Genomic DNA, 18,939 nt, shown 5'->3' with positions numbered 1-18,939 from the left:
CAATTTCAATTATTTGGGATAAATATACATAAGTGAGGTTGCTGGACATTGGCTTCCCTGGTGGCTCAGTTGGTAAAGTCTGCCTGCAATGCAGGAGACTTGGGTTTGATCCCTCGGTCGGGAAGATACAACCCACTGCAGTATCCAGCTCCAGAGGAGCCTGGTGGGATACTGTCCATTGGGTCACAAAGAGTCGGGCACAACTGAGTGACTTTCATGGTAGTTCCATTTTTAATTTTTTTTGAGAAAGTTCCATCATACTTTCCATAGTGTTGCACCATTTTAAATTTCCAACAGTGTGTAACACTTCCTTGCCCACACTTGTTAGGCAGAAACTTTTTTAGTTGGATGCAGTCCTACTTGTCCATTTTTGTTTTTCTTGACTGACCTTTGGTATCACAACCAAGAAATCGCGGCTAAGACCAATGTCATAAAAGTGTTTTCCATGGTTTGTTATGGTAGTTTTAGTTTAAGGTTTTACGTTTAAGCCTTTAATCCTTTTTGAGTTGATTTTTGTGTATAGTGTAAGGTAAGGTTCCAATTTCATTCTTTTGCATTTGGATATACAATTTTCCCAACGTTATTTGTTGGAGAGACTATTGTTTCCCCATTTCCAAAGGGAATCTGTCTCCGTACTGTTGTTGAATTAGGGTGTTTGTCAGGGGAAGGAGGGACTAGGTCTTCCTATCCCTTTAGCTTGGTGTATCTTTTAACATCCTTGTATTTTTGACCTTATTTCTGTCATTATACATGAAGTGCATTTTTGTAGGCAGCATATAGTCATCTTGCTTTGTAATCCAATTTGATCATTTCTGCATTTTAATTGAAGTAAAGACCATTTACATTAATATGACTGTCAATATGATTAAATTTAATTATATTAATTTCTTTTTGACTCATCTGTTGTTTTCCTTTTTTTCTGCCTTTTGAATTGACTCTTTATATGTTGACTTATTGACAAGTGCTTTATTTTAGTGATTGTATTAGGGTTTATAGTATGTATTATTAAGTTACCACAGTCTGTCTTCAAGTAACATTATTCTACTTTACATATAGTATAAAGAACTTGCAATCATATTCTTCCATTTTCTCCTCCTAGGCTTTGAGCTATTGCTGTCATTATGTAATTTAAAACATGTCTAAACTACAGACCATACTCTTGCTGTTCTTTTTAACAATTATATTTTAAAGAGACTATTAAGTTTTTTTTATGTCTGAAAATAATTTTTCATCCTTGCTTCTGAAAACTATTTTTGTTGAGATAGTTTTAGGTTGACAATTTTTCTTTATCACTGCTTTTCAGCAGTTGTGATGTTTCATATTTATTGTTCCTAGGGTTCTAGTTTTCCTATTTGGAAACGTTTCCACCATTACTTCTTCAGAAGTGATTTTTCTGTCCCCTCCTTCCCTCCTCTGGGAACTCTGATTACATTAGGCTGCTTGAAGTTGTCCCAGAGTACATTGGTGTTCTGCTCGTTTTTTGAACCTCATTTCTGTGTTTCATTTTGGATAGTGCCTATTGCTATGTTTTCAAGTTCACTAATCTTTCCTTTTGCAATGCCTTCTCTCTGTACTCCCATTGAGGGTTTTTTTTTTTTTTTCTTATATACTGTAGTTCTTATCTCTACAAGTTCAATTTGGATTCTTTTTTAATGTTAAATATCTTCACTAAGTTTTGATATATGTGGCATATATAAAATAGCCATTGTGATGTTCTCTGATAATTCAGTTCTGGGTTGATTGAATCTTCTCTTCAGGAGATGATGTTTCCTGCCTCTCTGCATGTCTAGTGATCTTTTGATTGGATGTTAAGAAACTGTAAAACTTACATTCTTGGGTGCTTGACATTTTTATAAACCTATGCAGTTTCTTGAGCTTTGTTCCAAAATTGTAATAATTTTCTTAGAAAGGATCGATCCTCTTGGGTTTTCCTTTTTTAAGATTTGTTAAGTGGTACCAGAGTGCTCACTTTAGGACTAATTATTCCCCAGTACTGAAAACTTCTGCATATCCTAGTCAGTTCCCTATAAATCATGAGGTTTTCAAGTTAGGCTGGTGGGAACAGGCAGTATTTCTAGCCTGTGTGAGCTTTGAGCACTGTTACTTTTAATTTCGGGGGATGGTTCTTCCCCAGGCTTCAGGCAGTTTCCTCATATGCCTACCTAGTCAGTATGCAGGTGATTCCTTGAGGGACCCTTTGTGTATCTCCACAATTCTCTCCTGCAATTTTGTCCTTTCAGTACTCTGTCCTGCAGCCTCCAGTATCTTTGGTCTCCCCAGCAGATCGCACTTCGGGCTTTTCAACTCGGTTAGTTGGCTGGGCTTTGCCTGGGTTTCCCTTTTATGTATGTTTGCAAACTCTCTCAAGGCTGTAAACATGGATGAATTGTAGGATTCACCTTGATTTTCCCCATGTCTTAGGGATTTTTTTTTTTTAATGTTTAACATCATGAAAATCATTCTTTTATATATTTTGTCTTTCTTGGAGAGTTTTAGGGTGCACGTGCATGCGTGTGTGTGTGTGTGTGTAGGGTGGGAGGAGCAATAAATCTGATCCATGTTACTTCATCTTGGCTAAAAGCAGAAATCTTGAATGATTCCATTTTATTTGACAGTTTTTCTAATTTCTACATTTCCTTTGAACTTAACTATGTATTAAGATCTAATAAAATAATTTATTAAGAAAAGTTATCCTGATTAAAATAGTCGCTGTTGGTCCATCAATGGGGAAACATGACAAAAAGGTGACTTATAATATACCAACTGTGTAGATCAGGTATTTTAGGTGGAGAATGACCACTTTCTAAGTAGTATACTATTAATACCATTAGTGGTTCTGCAAACAATATGGGGAGAGGAGGGCAGGGACAATAAATGCACCTTAAATAGAAGCATTAAGTGATTTCACATAATACAAGTTGTATAATTGGGTCAGTGACTTAACATGTAATTTTATTTCATGATACATAAATATTAATCAAACACCCAGGAATCAGACAGATGTTAAGCAGCTAGACGAATTCTCTAAGGAGGTTATGAGCAGCGACTTCCCCAGCAGTCCTGTGGTTATGACTCCGTGGTTCCAATGCAGGAAGCATGGGTTCGATCCCCAGTCAGGAACTAAGATTCCACACTTGGTGTGTGGTGTGGCAAAAAAGAGGTTACAAGCTGAGTTTCTTAGAATTAACTGCTGTTTATGAGAAAAAAAAATCAGATTTCTAGACCAAAACAGATTGTAATTTAAGAGGACTGGGATGGGGTCTAGAAATCTGCAAATTATTAACCAACTCAGTGGCTTTGGTAAGAGATAACTATGGAAAAAAGCTTGCCTCTATTTCTTATTTGAACTGGATAAACGGATGATGGTTGGGACAGAATGAACATTATTAGGAGAATTAAAGTAGAGGCAAGAACAAGCCAAGGTATTTTAGCCTAGCATAAGAGATTCAGACTAGAAAAGGTCTTCAGCATCAAATTAAAAAAAACCTAAGGTTTCAGAATAGGGAAATGATAGTATGAGAATGATTTTTAAAAGACTACTGATTTGATGGGATGAGTGAGCAAAGCTGGAAAGCATCAGAACATTAAGAATGAGATAATAAGGGTGAGCATCAAGGAGGAAGTACTGACTATTGTAACTAGAATGTCAGAGAACACTGGTAAAAACGGTCAAACTTCCTTTCACCTATGTAAGGACAGGAAGTTAGTATTAAATAAGAGTATTAAAAATATTATAAACACAATAGTAAGCAAAATAATAATAATAAAAAATAGTAAGAACAAAATAATCTTCAACAGGTTTTTCAGATGTTTACTTGCATGATTCTTGAAACTCCACTAAGAGCTCAGGAGCAGTTTGTATTGCCTGGAAGGAGTATTAAACAGCAGTGTTAGTTTTCTAAATTAAAACTAATGCATCGGTCATTATGAACAAAAAGCAGTTTACCTTCTCTAAGGAAGATGAAGCAATACTAGCATTTTATTTATATTTCTTCATTTGCTATTTCAGCCAATTTCAGTTTATTGTCAAAGATAGAGAGATTGTAGTCAAGAGAGAGAGAAAAATGGACTTCTCCGGTAGTATAGTGGATAGATATCCACTTGCCAGTGTAGGGGACACGGGTTCAATTTCTGGTCTAGGAAGATTCGATATGCCAAGGAGCAACTAAGCCTGTGTGCCACAACTACTGAGCCTGTGTTCCGCAACAAAAGAAGCCACCGCAATAAGAAACCCTCACACCGCAGTGAAGAGTAGCCTCCACTCACCACAACTAGGGAAAGGCCAAGAGCGGCAACAAAGACCCAGTGCAGCCAAAAATAAAGGGAATAAGTAAAATAAAAGAAAGAAACAAAAATCTACTTCTCCAAAATTACAAATTGGATGTTTAGGTTACAAAATGTCAAGGGTGTGATAGAGGGATTATTTCTGGTAGGGAGTGGGTGTGAGCAAAAATGGCAGACAAGGGGACTTCCCTAGTGGTCTAGTGGCTAAGACTCCACACTCCCTACGCAGGGGCCCTGGGTTCAATCCCTGGTCAGGGAACTAGATCCTACATGCTGCAACTTAAGAGTTTGCATGCCACAACTAAAGATCCTGCGTGTTGCAACTAAGCCACATGGCCAAACAAATAAGTAAATAAATATAAAAAAATAGAGAAAGAAGTACGACAAGTTTTCAAGAAAGATATAAGATATCAGAAACTGTTAACAGATTTTCACAGTTCATAAAGATAGATAACTTGCTCAGTGCTGTGAAAGCAAATCCAAAGGAAGATGACAGTTCTGTATGTTTACTCATTTCTTACCTTCTTTTAATGGAGTTTTGGGAACAAAATTTTCTTTACTTTCATGAAGAAAAGCCTTTGAAGGATCAAAGTGTTTGATACCCAGAACTTTATTCAATTCCTCCTGAAGTTTTGCTTCACTTTGTTTTCTTTTAGTAAGCTGAGCACGGAGTTTTAACACCTCCTATCGTAAGAAAAAACACAGTCCGTAAATAATTATAGAAGATCATGTTGGTGAAATGTGCTACCGACATTACTGACAATTCCACAGTTGCTCTTTTTTCAGACCTTGATGGCAAAAGCCTACTGCATACAGGCTTTCAGACTATAAATTACAAAATGAACAACTATGACAAAGAAGATAACAAGTTATTTAAATCTTCCTGTCCCTCTATAGGTACAAAGTTGTATTTCTGATAAAAGTTCAATACCAAATTAAATGCTGAGATTCACTACTGGTGAGACAGCATGAGAAGCTCTGATGACTTGCTCCCTAGTGACATAAAAAATTACCAAAAAAGCAACTACTTAAAGCCTCTATAAATAGCCTTAAGGTAAAATAGCAAGTGAAGAAACAATTCAAGCAGATCCACAAAAGTGCTTTTTGTTTTTTAAAAAAGGCAATGTCCTGTTGTCTTTGAACCAATCCTGTTCCCTCTCACCCTAGTCCTTGCTTAGCAAAGCAGAGACTCCACATCAGACCTCTGCAGACCGGAGCAGAGGGTTCCTTCCTCTCCCTGCTCCCAGTCAGAGGCTTCTCCTGCCAAGAGGAGCAGGATGTCAGTATCTCTCATCTTGCCCCTAGCCTCTTCCTTGATCTGAACCACAGAAAATGTGGCTGAGAGGTGTGTGTGTAGGTCTTTTCTTTCAAGAAACCAAGGTGCAGAGTGCTGAAAATACCCAGACCCTGATCACCCTTTACCTGCCTCATGAGATGATGGTTCCAAGCCAACAGAGGCAAAGTGAGAAACCCTCAGATTGCTCATCTCCCTCTCCCCAAGTCTACTAAACATCCAGCTACAGGGACATAGGTGTCACTCAGAGGAAAGCTTGCCATTGTTCCCAAATCCAGATCTGAAGCCTTGTCTCAGAAATTATGACTAGGAGGAGAACACAGAGCTCCTAATTTATTCCCAGAGATAGTGACTTCACTTACAACAGAGCTTAGAGCACTTCAAGCTGAAGGGTGCCCTTAAGAACAGTAGAGGCTGTGTGGTGCAAGGGAATGGGAAGTGATTAAAAACTGGGCTAAACTGTAAGCTGACTAGTTTGTAGAAGAGAAGTGTTGAATAAGACAGGTGGGAGGAGCCCTCCTGTAGCCAGAACAAAGCCAATCACTGACCTAAAACACAGTTCCAACAAAGGAACCAGAATTAGATTGGATTAATCTGTAGAGTTAGAACTGGACATGGAACAACAGGCTGGTTCCAAATAGGAAAAGGAGTACGTCAAGGCTGTATATTGTCACCCTGCTTATTTAACTTCTATGCAGAGTACATCATGAGAAATGCTGGACTGGAAGAAGCACAAGCTGGAATCAAGATTGCCAGGAGAAATATCAATAACCTCAGATATGCAGATGACACCACCATTATGGCAAAAAGTGAAGAGGAACTAAAAAGCCTCTTGATGAAGGTGAAAGAGGAGAGTGAAAAAGTTGGCTTAAAGCTCAACATTCAGAAAACGAAGATCATGGCATCTGGTCCCATCACTTCATGGGAAATAGATGCGGAAACAGTGGAAACAGTGTCAGACTTTATTTTTGGGGGCTCCAAAATCACTGAAGATGGTGACTGCAGCCATGAAATTAAAAGGCGCTTACTCCCTGGAAGAAAAGTTATGACCAACCTAGATAGCATATTCAAAAGCAGAGACATTACTTTGCCAACAAAGGTTCGTCTAGTCAAGGCTATGGTTTTTCCTGTGGTCATGTATGGATGTGAGACTTGGACTGTGAAGAAAGCTGAGCACCAAAGTATTGATGCTTTTGAACTGTGGTGTTGGAGAAGACTCTTGAGAGTCCCTTGGACTGCAAGGAAATCCAACCAGTCCATTCTGAAGGAGATCAGCCCTGGGATTTCTTTGGAAGGAATGATGCTAAAGCTGAAATTCCAGTACTTTGGCCACCTCATGTGAAGAGTTGACTCATTGGAAAAGACTCTGATGCTGGGAGGGATTGGGGGCAGGAGGAGAAGGGGACGAGAGAGGATGAGATGGCTGGATGGCATCACTGACTCGATGGATGTGAGTCTGAGTGAACTCTGGGAGTTGGTGATGGACAGGGAGGCCTGGCGTGCCTTGACTCATGGGGTCGCAAAGAGTCGGACACGACTGAGAGACTAGACTGAACTGAACTGAACTGAACTGAATCTGTAGAGGAATTTATGACCTGGGGCAATGTTGAAAATAACAGGGGGATAAGCCAGCAACTATGTGTGATCAGGGAGAGAAGGAGGCAGCCTTACCCAAACCAGCGTCATCTCAGGGTGACTGTGTACACACCCCAAACTGAACCTCCCTCAGAAGCAACATCAGAGGCACAAACTAGTGGGGGATGGGGAGGACGAACAGACTTCACTAAACAAGAAAATAACAACATACTTGCAAGGGAACGGCAGTACCCAGAGGTACTACAATATATTGTCTAAAACATCCATTTTCTAACCGAAAAATTACAAAGTACGCAAACAGGAAAGCATGATTTATATACTGGGGAAAAGCAGGCAACAACAACTGCCCAAGAGAGTAACCCAATATCAAATTTATCCAAAAAAGGGTTTAAAGCCATTATAAACATTTGAAGTGAAGGAACTTAAAAAAAAAGGGAGTAGACTCAAATTCCTACAAACAGAAATGAAAGAGGGGCCATTGCTACTGATATTATCAAAATAAAAAGGAATGTAAGGGAATATGGCACACAATTGTGAATCAACACATCAGAAAATGAAATGGACATATTCCTAGAAAGACACAAACTACTGAAATTGTCTCAAGAAGAAATAGTCAATCCGAGGTAGGACTGTATTGCTATAAACTTCCCTGTAAGAACTGCTTTTGCTGCATCCCATGGGTTTTAAGTTGAAATAGTCAATCTGAATGGACCTATTATAACAAGTGAAGAGATTAAATTATTGATCAAAAACCATCCACAGAGAAAAGTCCAGGTCCAGATGCCTTCACCACTGAATTCCACTACACATTCAGTAAAGAATTAATATCAATAATTCACGAACTATTCCATAAATAGAAAAGGTGAAACACTTGCCAACTCATTTTATGAAGTCAGTATTACCCTGATAAATAAAAACCACCCACCCCAGTATCAACAAAAGTAAACGTGACTTTACAAACCGATTTGAGATTGCTATTTTCATCTTTCAATTTCACAACATGCTTGATTTTCTGCTTTAGATTCTGATGACCCAATAATTTGGCATATGAATCTCTTAGATTATTTAGTTGTTCCTGAGCCGCACCATGTTCATTCAACAAAGCCTGTTTCTCTGCTTCAAATGCATCCAGTTGTAGCTGAAAAAGATTTTTTTGTGAAGTTAAGACTTAAAACTATTAAATCCTACTTAACTCGTATTAACTACAAGGAAAATAAAATGAAAGAAAGTAAAAAGGCAAGACAGGACTTCCCTGGTGGTCCAGTGGCTAAGACTGCAGAAGACTGCAGGCTCCCAATGCAGGGGAGCCAGGTTTGATCCCTGGTTGGGGAACTAGATCCCACATGCTGCAATTAAGACCCGGTGCAGCCAAAAAAGTAAATAAATATTTAAACAAGAAACTCAACAACCACCACAACAAAAAAGGCAAAAACCAAAAATATATTATATTGACTTACTCTTAGGGCTCTCCATAAATTGTCTTTTTTTAAAATAAAAGGTTACTTTTCATTTCAAAGATCAATGAAACAGAAAGAAAGAAACAATGAAAAGACCTGCTAGCTGGGCTAATCTGTATTACCACAACATATTATAACCAATACTGTCTTCTGACTCTAAGTACCCAGATTTGCATTTATCCTTTAAGCGTTAATTAGAGGAACATTGAGAAAGATCATAAAAAAATAAGTGTCATAAATTTACATAGATTATCAAAAGTTCATATCAGGAGAGCCTTCTAAGGTATTAACTTTTAAGAACCTCATTAAGGGGTAATATTTAAGCCTATAAAGCCTATATTAAAAATGTATGCATAATAATGTAGTAACATCTATAATAAACCTTCTGTAATAGGAAGTTAAACTGGCAGCAAAATGATCTTTCAGAAGAACCATGTCACTGCCATGACTGTGATACGGAACAATACGAATTCTCAAATACAAATAAGTTAAGTCCTAATTAACAGACCTGAAAAGGCTTCGTCTTATTATATAATTCTTCATAGAGGAGACGCCACTTATTCATTTCCTCAGTTAATTCTGCTATTGAGTTTTCTTTTCCAGCTTTTCTGTAAGGGAAAATTAAATTAAAAACCACACTATACTAGAAAAAATGACTTGAGACGCGTGGCATTTTAGTTTTCAACCTAGATTACCTTGCTTCTTCCTCTTCCAGTTGTTTCTTAAAGTCTTCGCTTTGTTGCTTGAGTTGGTTCTGCAAATCAGATATTCTTTTAAGAGAAGAAACTGTAATTTCTTTCATTTCTGCTTCTTTAAGTGCTGATTTGGTCTGCAGATCTAGAAGCATCCTTGGGTTTGAGAGAGAAGAGTCCATTAAGAAAGTTATAGCCATTTAAATTACCTTTTTTAAAAAAAGAATCTCAAAGAACTGTTAAGAATTATACTTTTTAAACTGTAAATTCATAATTCACCATTGAAGATCACCCAAAGCAAGCCATGGGACTACAGTTTTCTGCATCACTTAGTAGCTGGCTTGCAGCAACATCCAATTGTCCTAATGGTTCTAAGACCACAGGTGTGGGTAGGTTTTATTTCTCCTACATACCTTGCATATTCTTGATTTGAGTTCTCAGTGGCCAATACTTGATCTCGGACATCCTCTGCACTTTGCTCAGCCTTGGCCAGTTTTTCCTTAAGTGATTCGTTCTGCACCTTAAGATCTTTTAGCTCACTTGCTGTTGAGGCTTTATAGCTTATTTTTTAAAAAACAAGGTTAAAGGATTTTTCTAACATATGCACGACAAATCTATAGCTGATTGGTTTATATTTTATACACTTTTAGGTAAAACAAACAAAACCTTATGTATTTTCACATTTGCACAGGTAAGAATTCAATGTTTTGAAGTCAAGTTAATACTAAACACGAACTTATATGACATACGCGGTTCCTTTAAAGAAAAGAGTCAAGTGCCTAGTATGGGTGGAATCTATGAACAAAGATAAAAAGAAATCAACTACCAAACATGGAAATTACCTCAAAACAAAAACCCCACACAATCCCTCTACCTACTGTCATACTTTATTATCTTGCGGGTGATAGAAAAAAATGCCTCTTCAGGTTGTTGCAAAATAAAAGGAAAAATAACTACATAATTAACTTTGTTCTAAGTGTTTTAAAGGCAAACTACAGAACATGTTAGCTGATAAAACTGGAGAACCTACATTTTGCTTCATGATTCAGAAAAGGCTTTTCTGAGGAATTTACAATTAAGTTGAGGTGTGAAAGTGAAGAAGAACTAAAAAGCCTCTTGATGAAAGTGAAAGTGGAGAGTGAAAAAGTTGACTTAAAGCTCAACATTCAGAAAACGAAGATCATGGCATCCGGTCCCATCACTTCATGGGAAATAGATGGGGAAACAGTGTCAGACTTTATTTTTCTGGGCTCCAAAATCACTGAAGATGGTGACTGCAGCCATGAAATTAAAAGACGCTTACTCCTTGGAAGGAAAGTTATGACCAACCTAGATAGCATATTCAAAAGCAGAGACATTACTTTGCCAACAAAGGTTTGTCTAGTCAAGGCTATGGTTTTTCCTGTGGGCACATATGGATGTGAGAGTTGGACTGTGAAGAAAGCTGAGCGCCAAAGAATTGATGCCTTTGAACTGTGGTGTTGGAGAAGACTCTTCAGAGTCCCTTGGACTGCAAGGAGATCCAACCAGTCCATTCTGAAGGAGATCAGCCCTGGGATTTCTTTGGAAGGAATGATGCTAAAGCTGAAACTCCAGTACTTTGGCCACCTCATGGGAAGAGTTGACTCATTGGAAAAGACTCTGATGCTGGGAGGGATTGGGGGCAGGAGGAGAAGGGGACGAGAGAGGATGAGATGGCTGGATGGCATCACTGACTCGATGGATGTGAGTCTGAGTGAACTCCGGGAGTTGGTGATGGACAGGAAGGCTTGGTGTGCCTTGATTCATGGGGTCGAAAAGAGTCGGACACGACTGAGCGACTGAACTGAACTGAAATGAGGTGTGATGGATAAGAAGGATTTAGCGAGCCAATTGGGGAAAGTATTTCAGAGGGCAAAGATGTGTATGTGCTCGGAGGCAGGTAGAACACAGTCCACTAAGAGCTGGGACTGGGGCTTGCCTGGTGGCTCAGTGGTAAAGAATCCACCTGTCAAGCCAGAGACATGGGTTCAATCCCCAGTCTGAGGAAGACCCCGCATGCTGTGGAGCAACTAAGCCTGTGCGCCACAACTACTGAGCCTGTGTTGTTAACTATTGAACTCAAGTGCCCTAGAGCCCACGCTCCTCAACAAGAAAAGCCACCTCATTGATAAGCCCGCGCACCAGAGTTAGAGAGCACCCCCACTCACTGCAACTAGAGAAAAGCCCACAGAGCAATGAAGACCTAGCATAGCCAAATACAAATAAATAAAATACTAAGCATAAAAAAAAAAAGAGCTGTGACAAGAGTCTAACGAACAAGAGAGGCCAAAAAAAAAAAAAAAAAGAACAAGAGAGGCAGGAGCAGAAGCAAGAGGCATGAGTCCTTACTGGAGGGGCACAGTGGCCTTACCTGAATGATAAAGAACATACTTCAAAGGTCTCTTAAGTAAGTGTGTAAATTATTCCAGAGATATGCAGAGAACTGACTGGGGAGGGCCAGGAATGCTGAACTGGAGGATTAACCAGAGGATGATTATTTTTCAGCCCAGATGAGTGCTAAGGGAGGATTGGACCAAGGAATTGGCAAAAGAAAAATGTGAGATCTCTTTTGGAGGCAGAATGGAAAAACTCAAGAAAGAGATTGAATGTTGGGAGAAAGGGAGAGAAGATGATTATGATGACTCAAGACTTACGGAAGGAGAAACTCAGAAGATGGAGATGTCACCGACTGTGATCAACAAGAATGAGAGACGAGAGGGACAAAGGGAGACAAAGATGATCTAGAGTTGTTTTGGTGGGGTTAATACCAGACAACAGTGAGAGATCTACTTGAAGTCAAGTAGGCAGCTGAATATATGAGTAGGGGATGAAGGGAGAGGTCTGGTCTGAAGAAATAAATTTTAATGCTACTCGCATACTAATGGTGACTGACATCACAGAATGCCTCTAAAGGCACTAGTTTTCAAAGTATCAAGAAGGAAAATTTCTTTCCAGAGTTGTGAACAGCACTAAAAATTATATATGTATACAGATATATATAGTTGTTGTTCAGTTGCTCAGTTGTGTCCAACTGTTTGTGACCCCATGGACTGTAGCACATCAGGCTTCCCTGTCCTTCACCATTTCCAGGAGCTTGCTGAAACTCATGTCCATTGAATCAGAGATGCCATCCAATCATCTTGTCCTCTGTTGTCCCCTTCTCCTACCCTCAATCGTTCCCACATCACAGTCTCTTCTAATGAGTTGGCTCTTCATATCAGGTGGCCAAAGTATTGGCGCTTCAGCTTCAGCATCAGTTCTTCCAAAGAATATTCAAGGTTGGTTTCCTTCAGGATTTACTGGATCTTCTTGCAGTCTAAGAGACTCTCAAGAGTCTTTTCCAACACCACAGTTCAAAAGCATCAATTCTTCAGTGCTCAGCCTTCTTTATGGTCTAACTCACATATTCATACATGACTACTGGAAAACCACAGCTTTGACTACACAGATCTTTTTTGGCAAAGTAATGTTTCTGCTTTTTAATATGCTGTCTAGGTTTGTCATATGTATATTAATTATATGTATGCTGACATATAAAAATTAAAATATATAGGGACTTCCCCAGTAGGCCAGTGGTTAGACTCTGCTTCCACTGTAGGGGGATTGAGTTTGATCCCTGGTTGGGGAACTAAAATTCCTCATGTCACACAGCATGGCCAAAAATTCAAAAACAAAACAAAATATATATATATATATACACACACACATACATGTACATATACACACACACACACACACATACATATATATACGCTATGTATGTCAAAATATATCAGATGCAGGAACACATCAGAGAGATTAGAAGGTACTAGTTAATGAATGGGTATTAGGCAGTTGATTATCCATATGGAAAAAGAAATATGAATTTTATCCCTTTATCACTACACATACAGAAATCAGTTCTAGGTGGAAAAATGAAAAGTGCAATTTTGAAACTTAGAAAAAAAAAAGGTGAATATCTTTAAGTTCTTAGGATAGAAAGAAGTTTTTGTATGTAAAAGTGTTCACATAAAACTCTGTAAGTTTAACAACACTAAAATCAAGAATTGCCATTCATCACAGGAAACCATAAAGAAAATGAAAAGACAAGTCACACTCTGTAAGATATCTACCTCCCATACTGCTGATAAAAACCCTACAAATCAACCAAGAAAAGATAATGCTCTAGAGAAATGAATAAAAGTCATATATAAGCTTTTTACAGAAAAGGAAAAATGAATTATCCACAAGAAGAGGTCCTTTTACATTTAGTATACTGGCAAAATTTATGAAGTCTAACAAGCTTCAGAGAGGAGGTAGATCAATGGGAACTCATATATCACTAGTGGGAGTGTAGATTTTCACCTCCCCTTTGTAAAATGATTTGGAATTAAATTTTGAAGTTGAACACTCACTTAAATGTGACTTTAGAGTAATTCTTACAGGTATGTAAGAGGAGATCACAGGAATATTCACAGTACTGTTAATAAAATGAAAGAAATGGCAAACAACCCAAAAGCCCAAAGCCAGAATGGATAAATAGTGGTAGACTGATAAGATCAAATATTCTATAACAGAGGATGAGATGGCTGGATGGCATTATCGACTCAATGGACATGAGTTTGAGCAAACTCCAGGAGATAGTGAAGGACAGGGAAGGCTGGTGTGCTGCAGTTCATGAGATTGCAGAGAGTTGGACATGACTAAGTCCAACTTAGTCATGTTGGACTAAGCTCCAACTATAGTCTCAGGCAATACTGTGATTCAACACTAAAAACATACATAATGCAGAGTGAAAAGGCAAGTCCCAGGATATGGCATATACTACTAGGACATTTTTGGTGAAGTTCTGGAAAAAGCAAAATTAGGTATTATTCATATGGACATACATTATACAATTATACACAGGAAAAAAGCAAGGAAGTAACTGATGTAGATTTTGAGATGGTGTTACCTGCTGCGGGGAGGAATGAAGATGGGACAGTGGAGGATTCATATAGGTCGCAAGCTGTTGAAACTCTTGGTTTATAGGTTGTCTTCTATGAGCTCATGCATGTTAAATTTACCTTTATGATTTAGGATTTCTGTACACATTGTATCTTTTTATTGAATATACTAAAATAGATAAAAGAAGAGCCCTCCATCCAAAATTATATAAAGTAAATACAGTAAGTAAAAATGTTAACATTAATACACTCAGTGTGAGACTGTGTGATGTACTAGTGTTTGTTGTATTATCCTTTGTAATTTGTAGTGCCCTCCAAAATAAACTTTCTTTAAAAAAGGGAAAATAAGTAGACTGGATAGGAAGTAGATACATTATAATATCTATCAAGAAGATGGGCTATGAGATTATATTATAAACTATAAATATAAACTAGTATATATGTGAAGTTGCTCAGTCATGTCCGACTCTTTGCGACCCTGTGGACTGTAGCCCACCAGGCTCCTCCATCCATGGGGTTCTCCAGGCAAGAATACTGGAGTGGATTGCCATTTCCTTCTCCAGGGGATCTTCCCGACCCAGGGATCGAACCCAGGTCTTCCGCGTTGCAGGCAGACACTTTAACCTCTGAGCCACCAGGGAAGCCATATATATGGGATGAATAAACAACTAAGTCCTACTATATAGTATAGGCAACTATATTCAGTATCTTGACATAAACCATAATGGAAAGGAATAGTTAAAGGAATCTATCTATATATACAGTAGAAATTAACACACTGTAAATCAATTATACTTCAATAAAATAAATTAAAGAAAAAAAGATGGGCTATAAACATGAGGAGGATTTGGGGGTAAGAACAGTATTGGGAATGAAAGGTGCAGAAAGAAGTGGGGGGTGAAGGGAGATTTAAAAAGTTGTGTTTTAAAGACGAAGGCACATTAACATGTTCTAATACTGACTGGAAAAATTCTAGAAGAAAGGTTGAAAATTAAGAGATAAGGGATGAATGATGGAAAGAGGTCACTAAAGGTTAAGGAATGAGATACCTCATCTGTAATAGGTGGGAAGAAGATAGGGTGAAAGATGCAGGTACATTTATAGGTTCCATGAAGAGGAAATAAAAGCGTTTGGATTCTTCGTGAGGAAAATGATGACATCAGGAGAGTCAGACAGATGTGTATGAAATCTGAAGTGGGTACCGGGAGAGGGAAATTACTATATATTCTAAGACTACAGGTAACATGAAATGCCCATTTATGATTGGGCATTGTGGAATTTAAAGTAATAACAATTGTTTTATTCATATAGTTTTGCTGACAGATGTCCCTAGGTGAACACCCCTTGCCTGCTCACGTATGTTTGAGAGCAGCCTCCCCATAAAAATACCTTTCAAATTGAGCAGTAACATCTTCCAGGTTCTGCACTGTACTGTTATGTTTTTCTTGCAAAAGCAGGGTGGCCTGAGTATAAGCAGCATTACTTTCCTCCAGTTCAGCTTCTTTCCTAAGAAAAAGGAATGGTTAAAAGATAAGATGCTAACTGCATCTTAATTTAATATACCATTTAATATACCGTTAGCTTAAGAAAGAGACTAGGATGTACCTTCGACACTGTGAATCATATACCCCACATTGGACAGCTTAGATCTACATTCATGATCTATATCTGCTAGCATGTTTATTTACATGCAGCTTCATCTTATCTTTCCCATTCTTATTTTACTTTTGTTTTTATCCTAATTTACTTACTTTTATTTTCATACCATATGTACTTATGTAGGTAGTTTAAACACTTTTGGGGAAGAAATGAGATTAAAAAGACTCTAAGACAGAATCTTGGCAGCATCCAAGACTGAAGAATGTGAAGGATTATAAGTTAAGAAGCTCTTGGGTTGAATAAAATTTAATTCTCTGAATTAGGATATTTAGGGAACACTAGGTAGAGTTAAGGTAACTTCGTTTCTTAAAACGAAGGTCTTTTGAAAAAATAATTACAAGACTATGTAGATTTATTGTGACTATACCAATAACCCACAAAATAAATTACTAATTATTTAAAGATTCAACAACTTATTGAGGAGGCTATTTTGCCTAGACAGAATGGCTTTTAAGTCATCTTTATAACTATAGACTACAAATCTATACAGATTTCAAATATATGAATATTACATATTTCTACAATGGTGACAAACTTTATTTGACAGGCATATGAGCTTATAAGAGGTATTTTAAAGAACACATAGAACTAAAACTATAAGCAGCATTATTCGCTTAAAGGCTAAGTTGGGCACTGAAACAGGATACACAATTATTCAAATTCATTCTGGAATGAGCATAGGATTTTAAAAATACACCCCACAGCTAAAAGCAATTAACTATTACTAAAGGATTTAAAATAAAAATACTTTTTCCTGCTCCCTAGAGGAATCTTGTCAACTTTTTTCTCTGAATCCTGAAATTTCCACACTGGAAAGGATCTTACAAATAATGTCATAAAACTCCTTTATTTTGTATCTAATGAAACAGAAAACAAAAGAAATTAAGACAGTCTTGCTCAGAATCACACATTTAACTAACAGATCTAGTAATAAAATCTTTATCTCCTGACCTTTGAACTGAGTTCTTTGAGTTAGAATAAATGATTATCTCATTTTTCTTTCTGAAATTGACATCATCCACTCAAGTTTCTTAATGTACCTGTTCCCTGAGGCTGGCTGCAGGATGAAACAATCCCCCTAATTACACTTTGGTACTGTTCCCCAAAATGCAGGCATATATAAAAAAATTTGGTGTTTTTTAAAATCACTAACCACTAAAAGAAAATAGAAAAGGGATTAATAAAAAAGCACCTAATAAGAGATAGATACATAGTTGTGATATAAGTGATGATTTTGTAAGGTTATGTCTAGTTACCTTTCTAGAAAATGTTTACTGCTGAGATCCCAAGAATTCAAGTATTTGTTTACAATTTGAACTTAAGAATCAACTTGAATACTGTAAATAAATGTGGAGGGCATATAATGTGAAAACAATATGAAATTAAACGAAAAAAAAGGCACTGGATCTCAGGCTTTCTACTTTTAATGATACATTTTTTTTAATTTCAGGATTTCCTCCAGTTCTGGTTGTTTCTTCCCCATTTTGGTTTTTGATTGCTATTTCTGAAGTGTTTGTGGCTCCCTCTTTGAACTTTAAATAAGAAAAGGGCATGGCTTCTGACTTGGGCTGTCACATACCTTTCTATCTGTACTTCCCGCACATGTACTTTACCTCTCTGTGTCTCTTTCTTATTTGTGGACTTCCCTGGTGGTCCAGTGGCTTAGAATCTGCCTGCTAATGTAGGAGACCATGGGTTCAGTCCCTGGTCTGGGAAGATTTCACATGCTGCAGGGCAACTAAGCCTGTGCGCCACAAGAACTGAGCCTACACTCTGGAGTCTGCACGGCAACTGCTGAGCCCATGTGTTGTAACTACTGAAGCCTGGGTGCCCTAGAGCCCATGAAAGTAGCCCCTGCTCACAACCAGAGAAAGCCTGCATGCAGCAATGAAGACCCAGCACAGTCAAAAGTAAATAAAATTTAAAAAAAAAAAAAATTTCCTTATTTGTAAAATAATTCCAACCTCACCACTCACGATTGGTATGGGAATCCCAAGAGAATGTACTAGAAAATAACTTTTAATTATAAACATGAAGTCCTATTAATACGAACCCTTTCAGCTTTTCTTTGAGGCGTTTTAGTTCTGCAGCTCTAGATTCTGCTTCCTCTTCCAGTTGCTTAAGCAGGTTTTCAGCTTGTTCCTCCTTTTGCTGTAATTTATCCAGCTCATCCAAGGCCTGCTTTAATTCTCCCTCAAAGAGAGTTCTCTCTTTAATCATTTCTTCTTGAAAAGAACAGAGCTTCTGCTGAAGACCAGAAGATAATTCCTGCATATAGATAGAAAGCCAGCAAAATCATCTGAAAGGTTTTGACAATTTAATAAATAATTAAATTTAATAATCTGTGAGATTTTACTAAGGACAAGAGAGAAGTACAACTAATGAAGTATGGACACTAAACTCAAGAGCCTCTGAGAAACTTGAGAGATTCATATTCATTCTGTCATGGATTATATCCTACCCTCTGTTAAGATTGGGGTAAATGTTATTTCAGTTTTTTTCCTATGCAACACACACTTCTTAGACAACAAAAATTATATTCTACAATTGGCTTTTATCATATATTTTTCTCATATGATACTATATAGAGTATTATGATTCCAATGTTATATAGAAATATTTTAAAGTTATATAAGTAAATAAGAATAAGTAAATACAAGTAAATCACCATTGCAAAAAAAATTCTAACATTACAAAAAAAGGAAAAATTGCCTTTGACTACTCCCCATTCCAATCAAGATAACCTCTACATTTTGCATTATAAGCCTTATGGTCTTTTTTTATATATGTACATTATTTTAAAACATAAATTAAATACACTGTGTATAAAAAGGTCATTTAAAATATCATAAAAATAGTTGTTGAGGTCTTTTCAAGTCAGTATATACAGATCTACCTAATTCCTTTGTCACTAAAGATTGCCAACAATATAATATTTCACATTAGTTCACATGAGTACTTGCTTGCTTGACTAGTTCTCACCAATATATCATATTACCAAATGTTTTAAT

The 18,939-nt window shown here is 37.4% G+C and overlaps 1 protein-coding gene across 8 annotated transcripts in view; it reads right to left on the bottom strand.

The window, feature by feature from the left end:
• Positions 1–2,931: 2,931 nt before the first annotated feature.
• Positions 2,932–18,939, bottom strand: part of LOC147369840 (hyaluronan mediated motility receptor-like) — a 33,578-nt gene continuing 17,570 nt past the window's right edge. For 6 of the 8 annotated variants that reach the window (XM_086413770.1, XM_086413778.1, XM_086413774.1 and 3 more), the window contains 8 exons: positions 17,982–18,196; positions 15,659–15,775; positions 9,737–9,883; positions 9,327–9,479; positions 9,140–9,239; positions 8,136–8,312; positions 4,806–4,968; positions 2,932–3,865 (listed from right to left, as the gene is read on the bottom strand). In XM_086413770.1, coding sequence (XP_086269896.1) covers positions 3,846–3,865; positions 4,806–4,968; positions 8,136–8,312; positions 9,140–9,239; positions 9,327–9,479; positions 9,737–9,883; positions 15,659–15,775; positions 17,982–18,196 — 1,092 coding nt within the window. In that variant the 3' untranslated portion in view covers positions 2,932–3,845. The remainder of the gene's footprint in view (positions 3,866–4,805; positions 4,969–8,135; positions 8,313–9,139; positions 9,240–9,326; positions 9,480–9,736; positions 9,884–15,658; positions 15,776–17,981; positions 18,197–18,939) is intronic. The other 2 variants (XM_086413771.1, XM_086413773.1) reach the window with 1 other exon arrangement.

This window comes from Bos grunniens, chromosome 7 (genome assembly GCF_055505025.1).
Source record: "Bos grunniens cultivar Pamir isolate PY7600 chromosome 7, Bosgru_T2T1.0, whole genome shotgun sequence".
In the NCBI taxonomy this organism is placed as follows: Eukaryota; Metazoa; Chordata; class Mammalia; order Artiodactyla; family Bovidae; genus Bos; species Bos grunniens.
The sequence above is the reverse complement of the archived record's forward strand: the minus strand, read 5'-3'. Positions and strand labels throughout refer to the sequence as shown.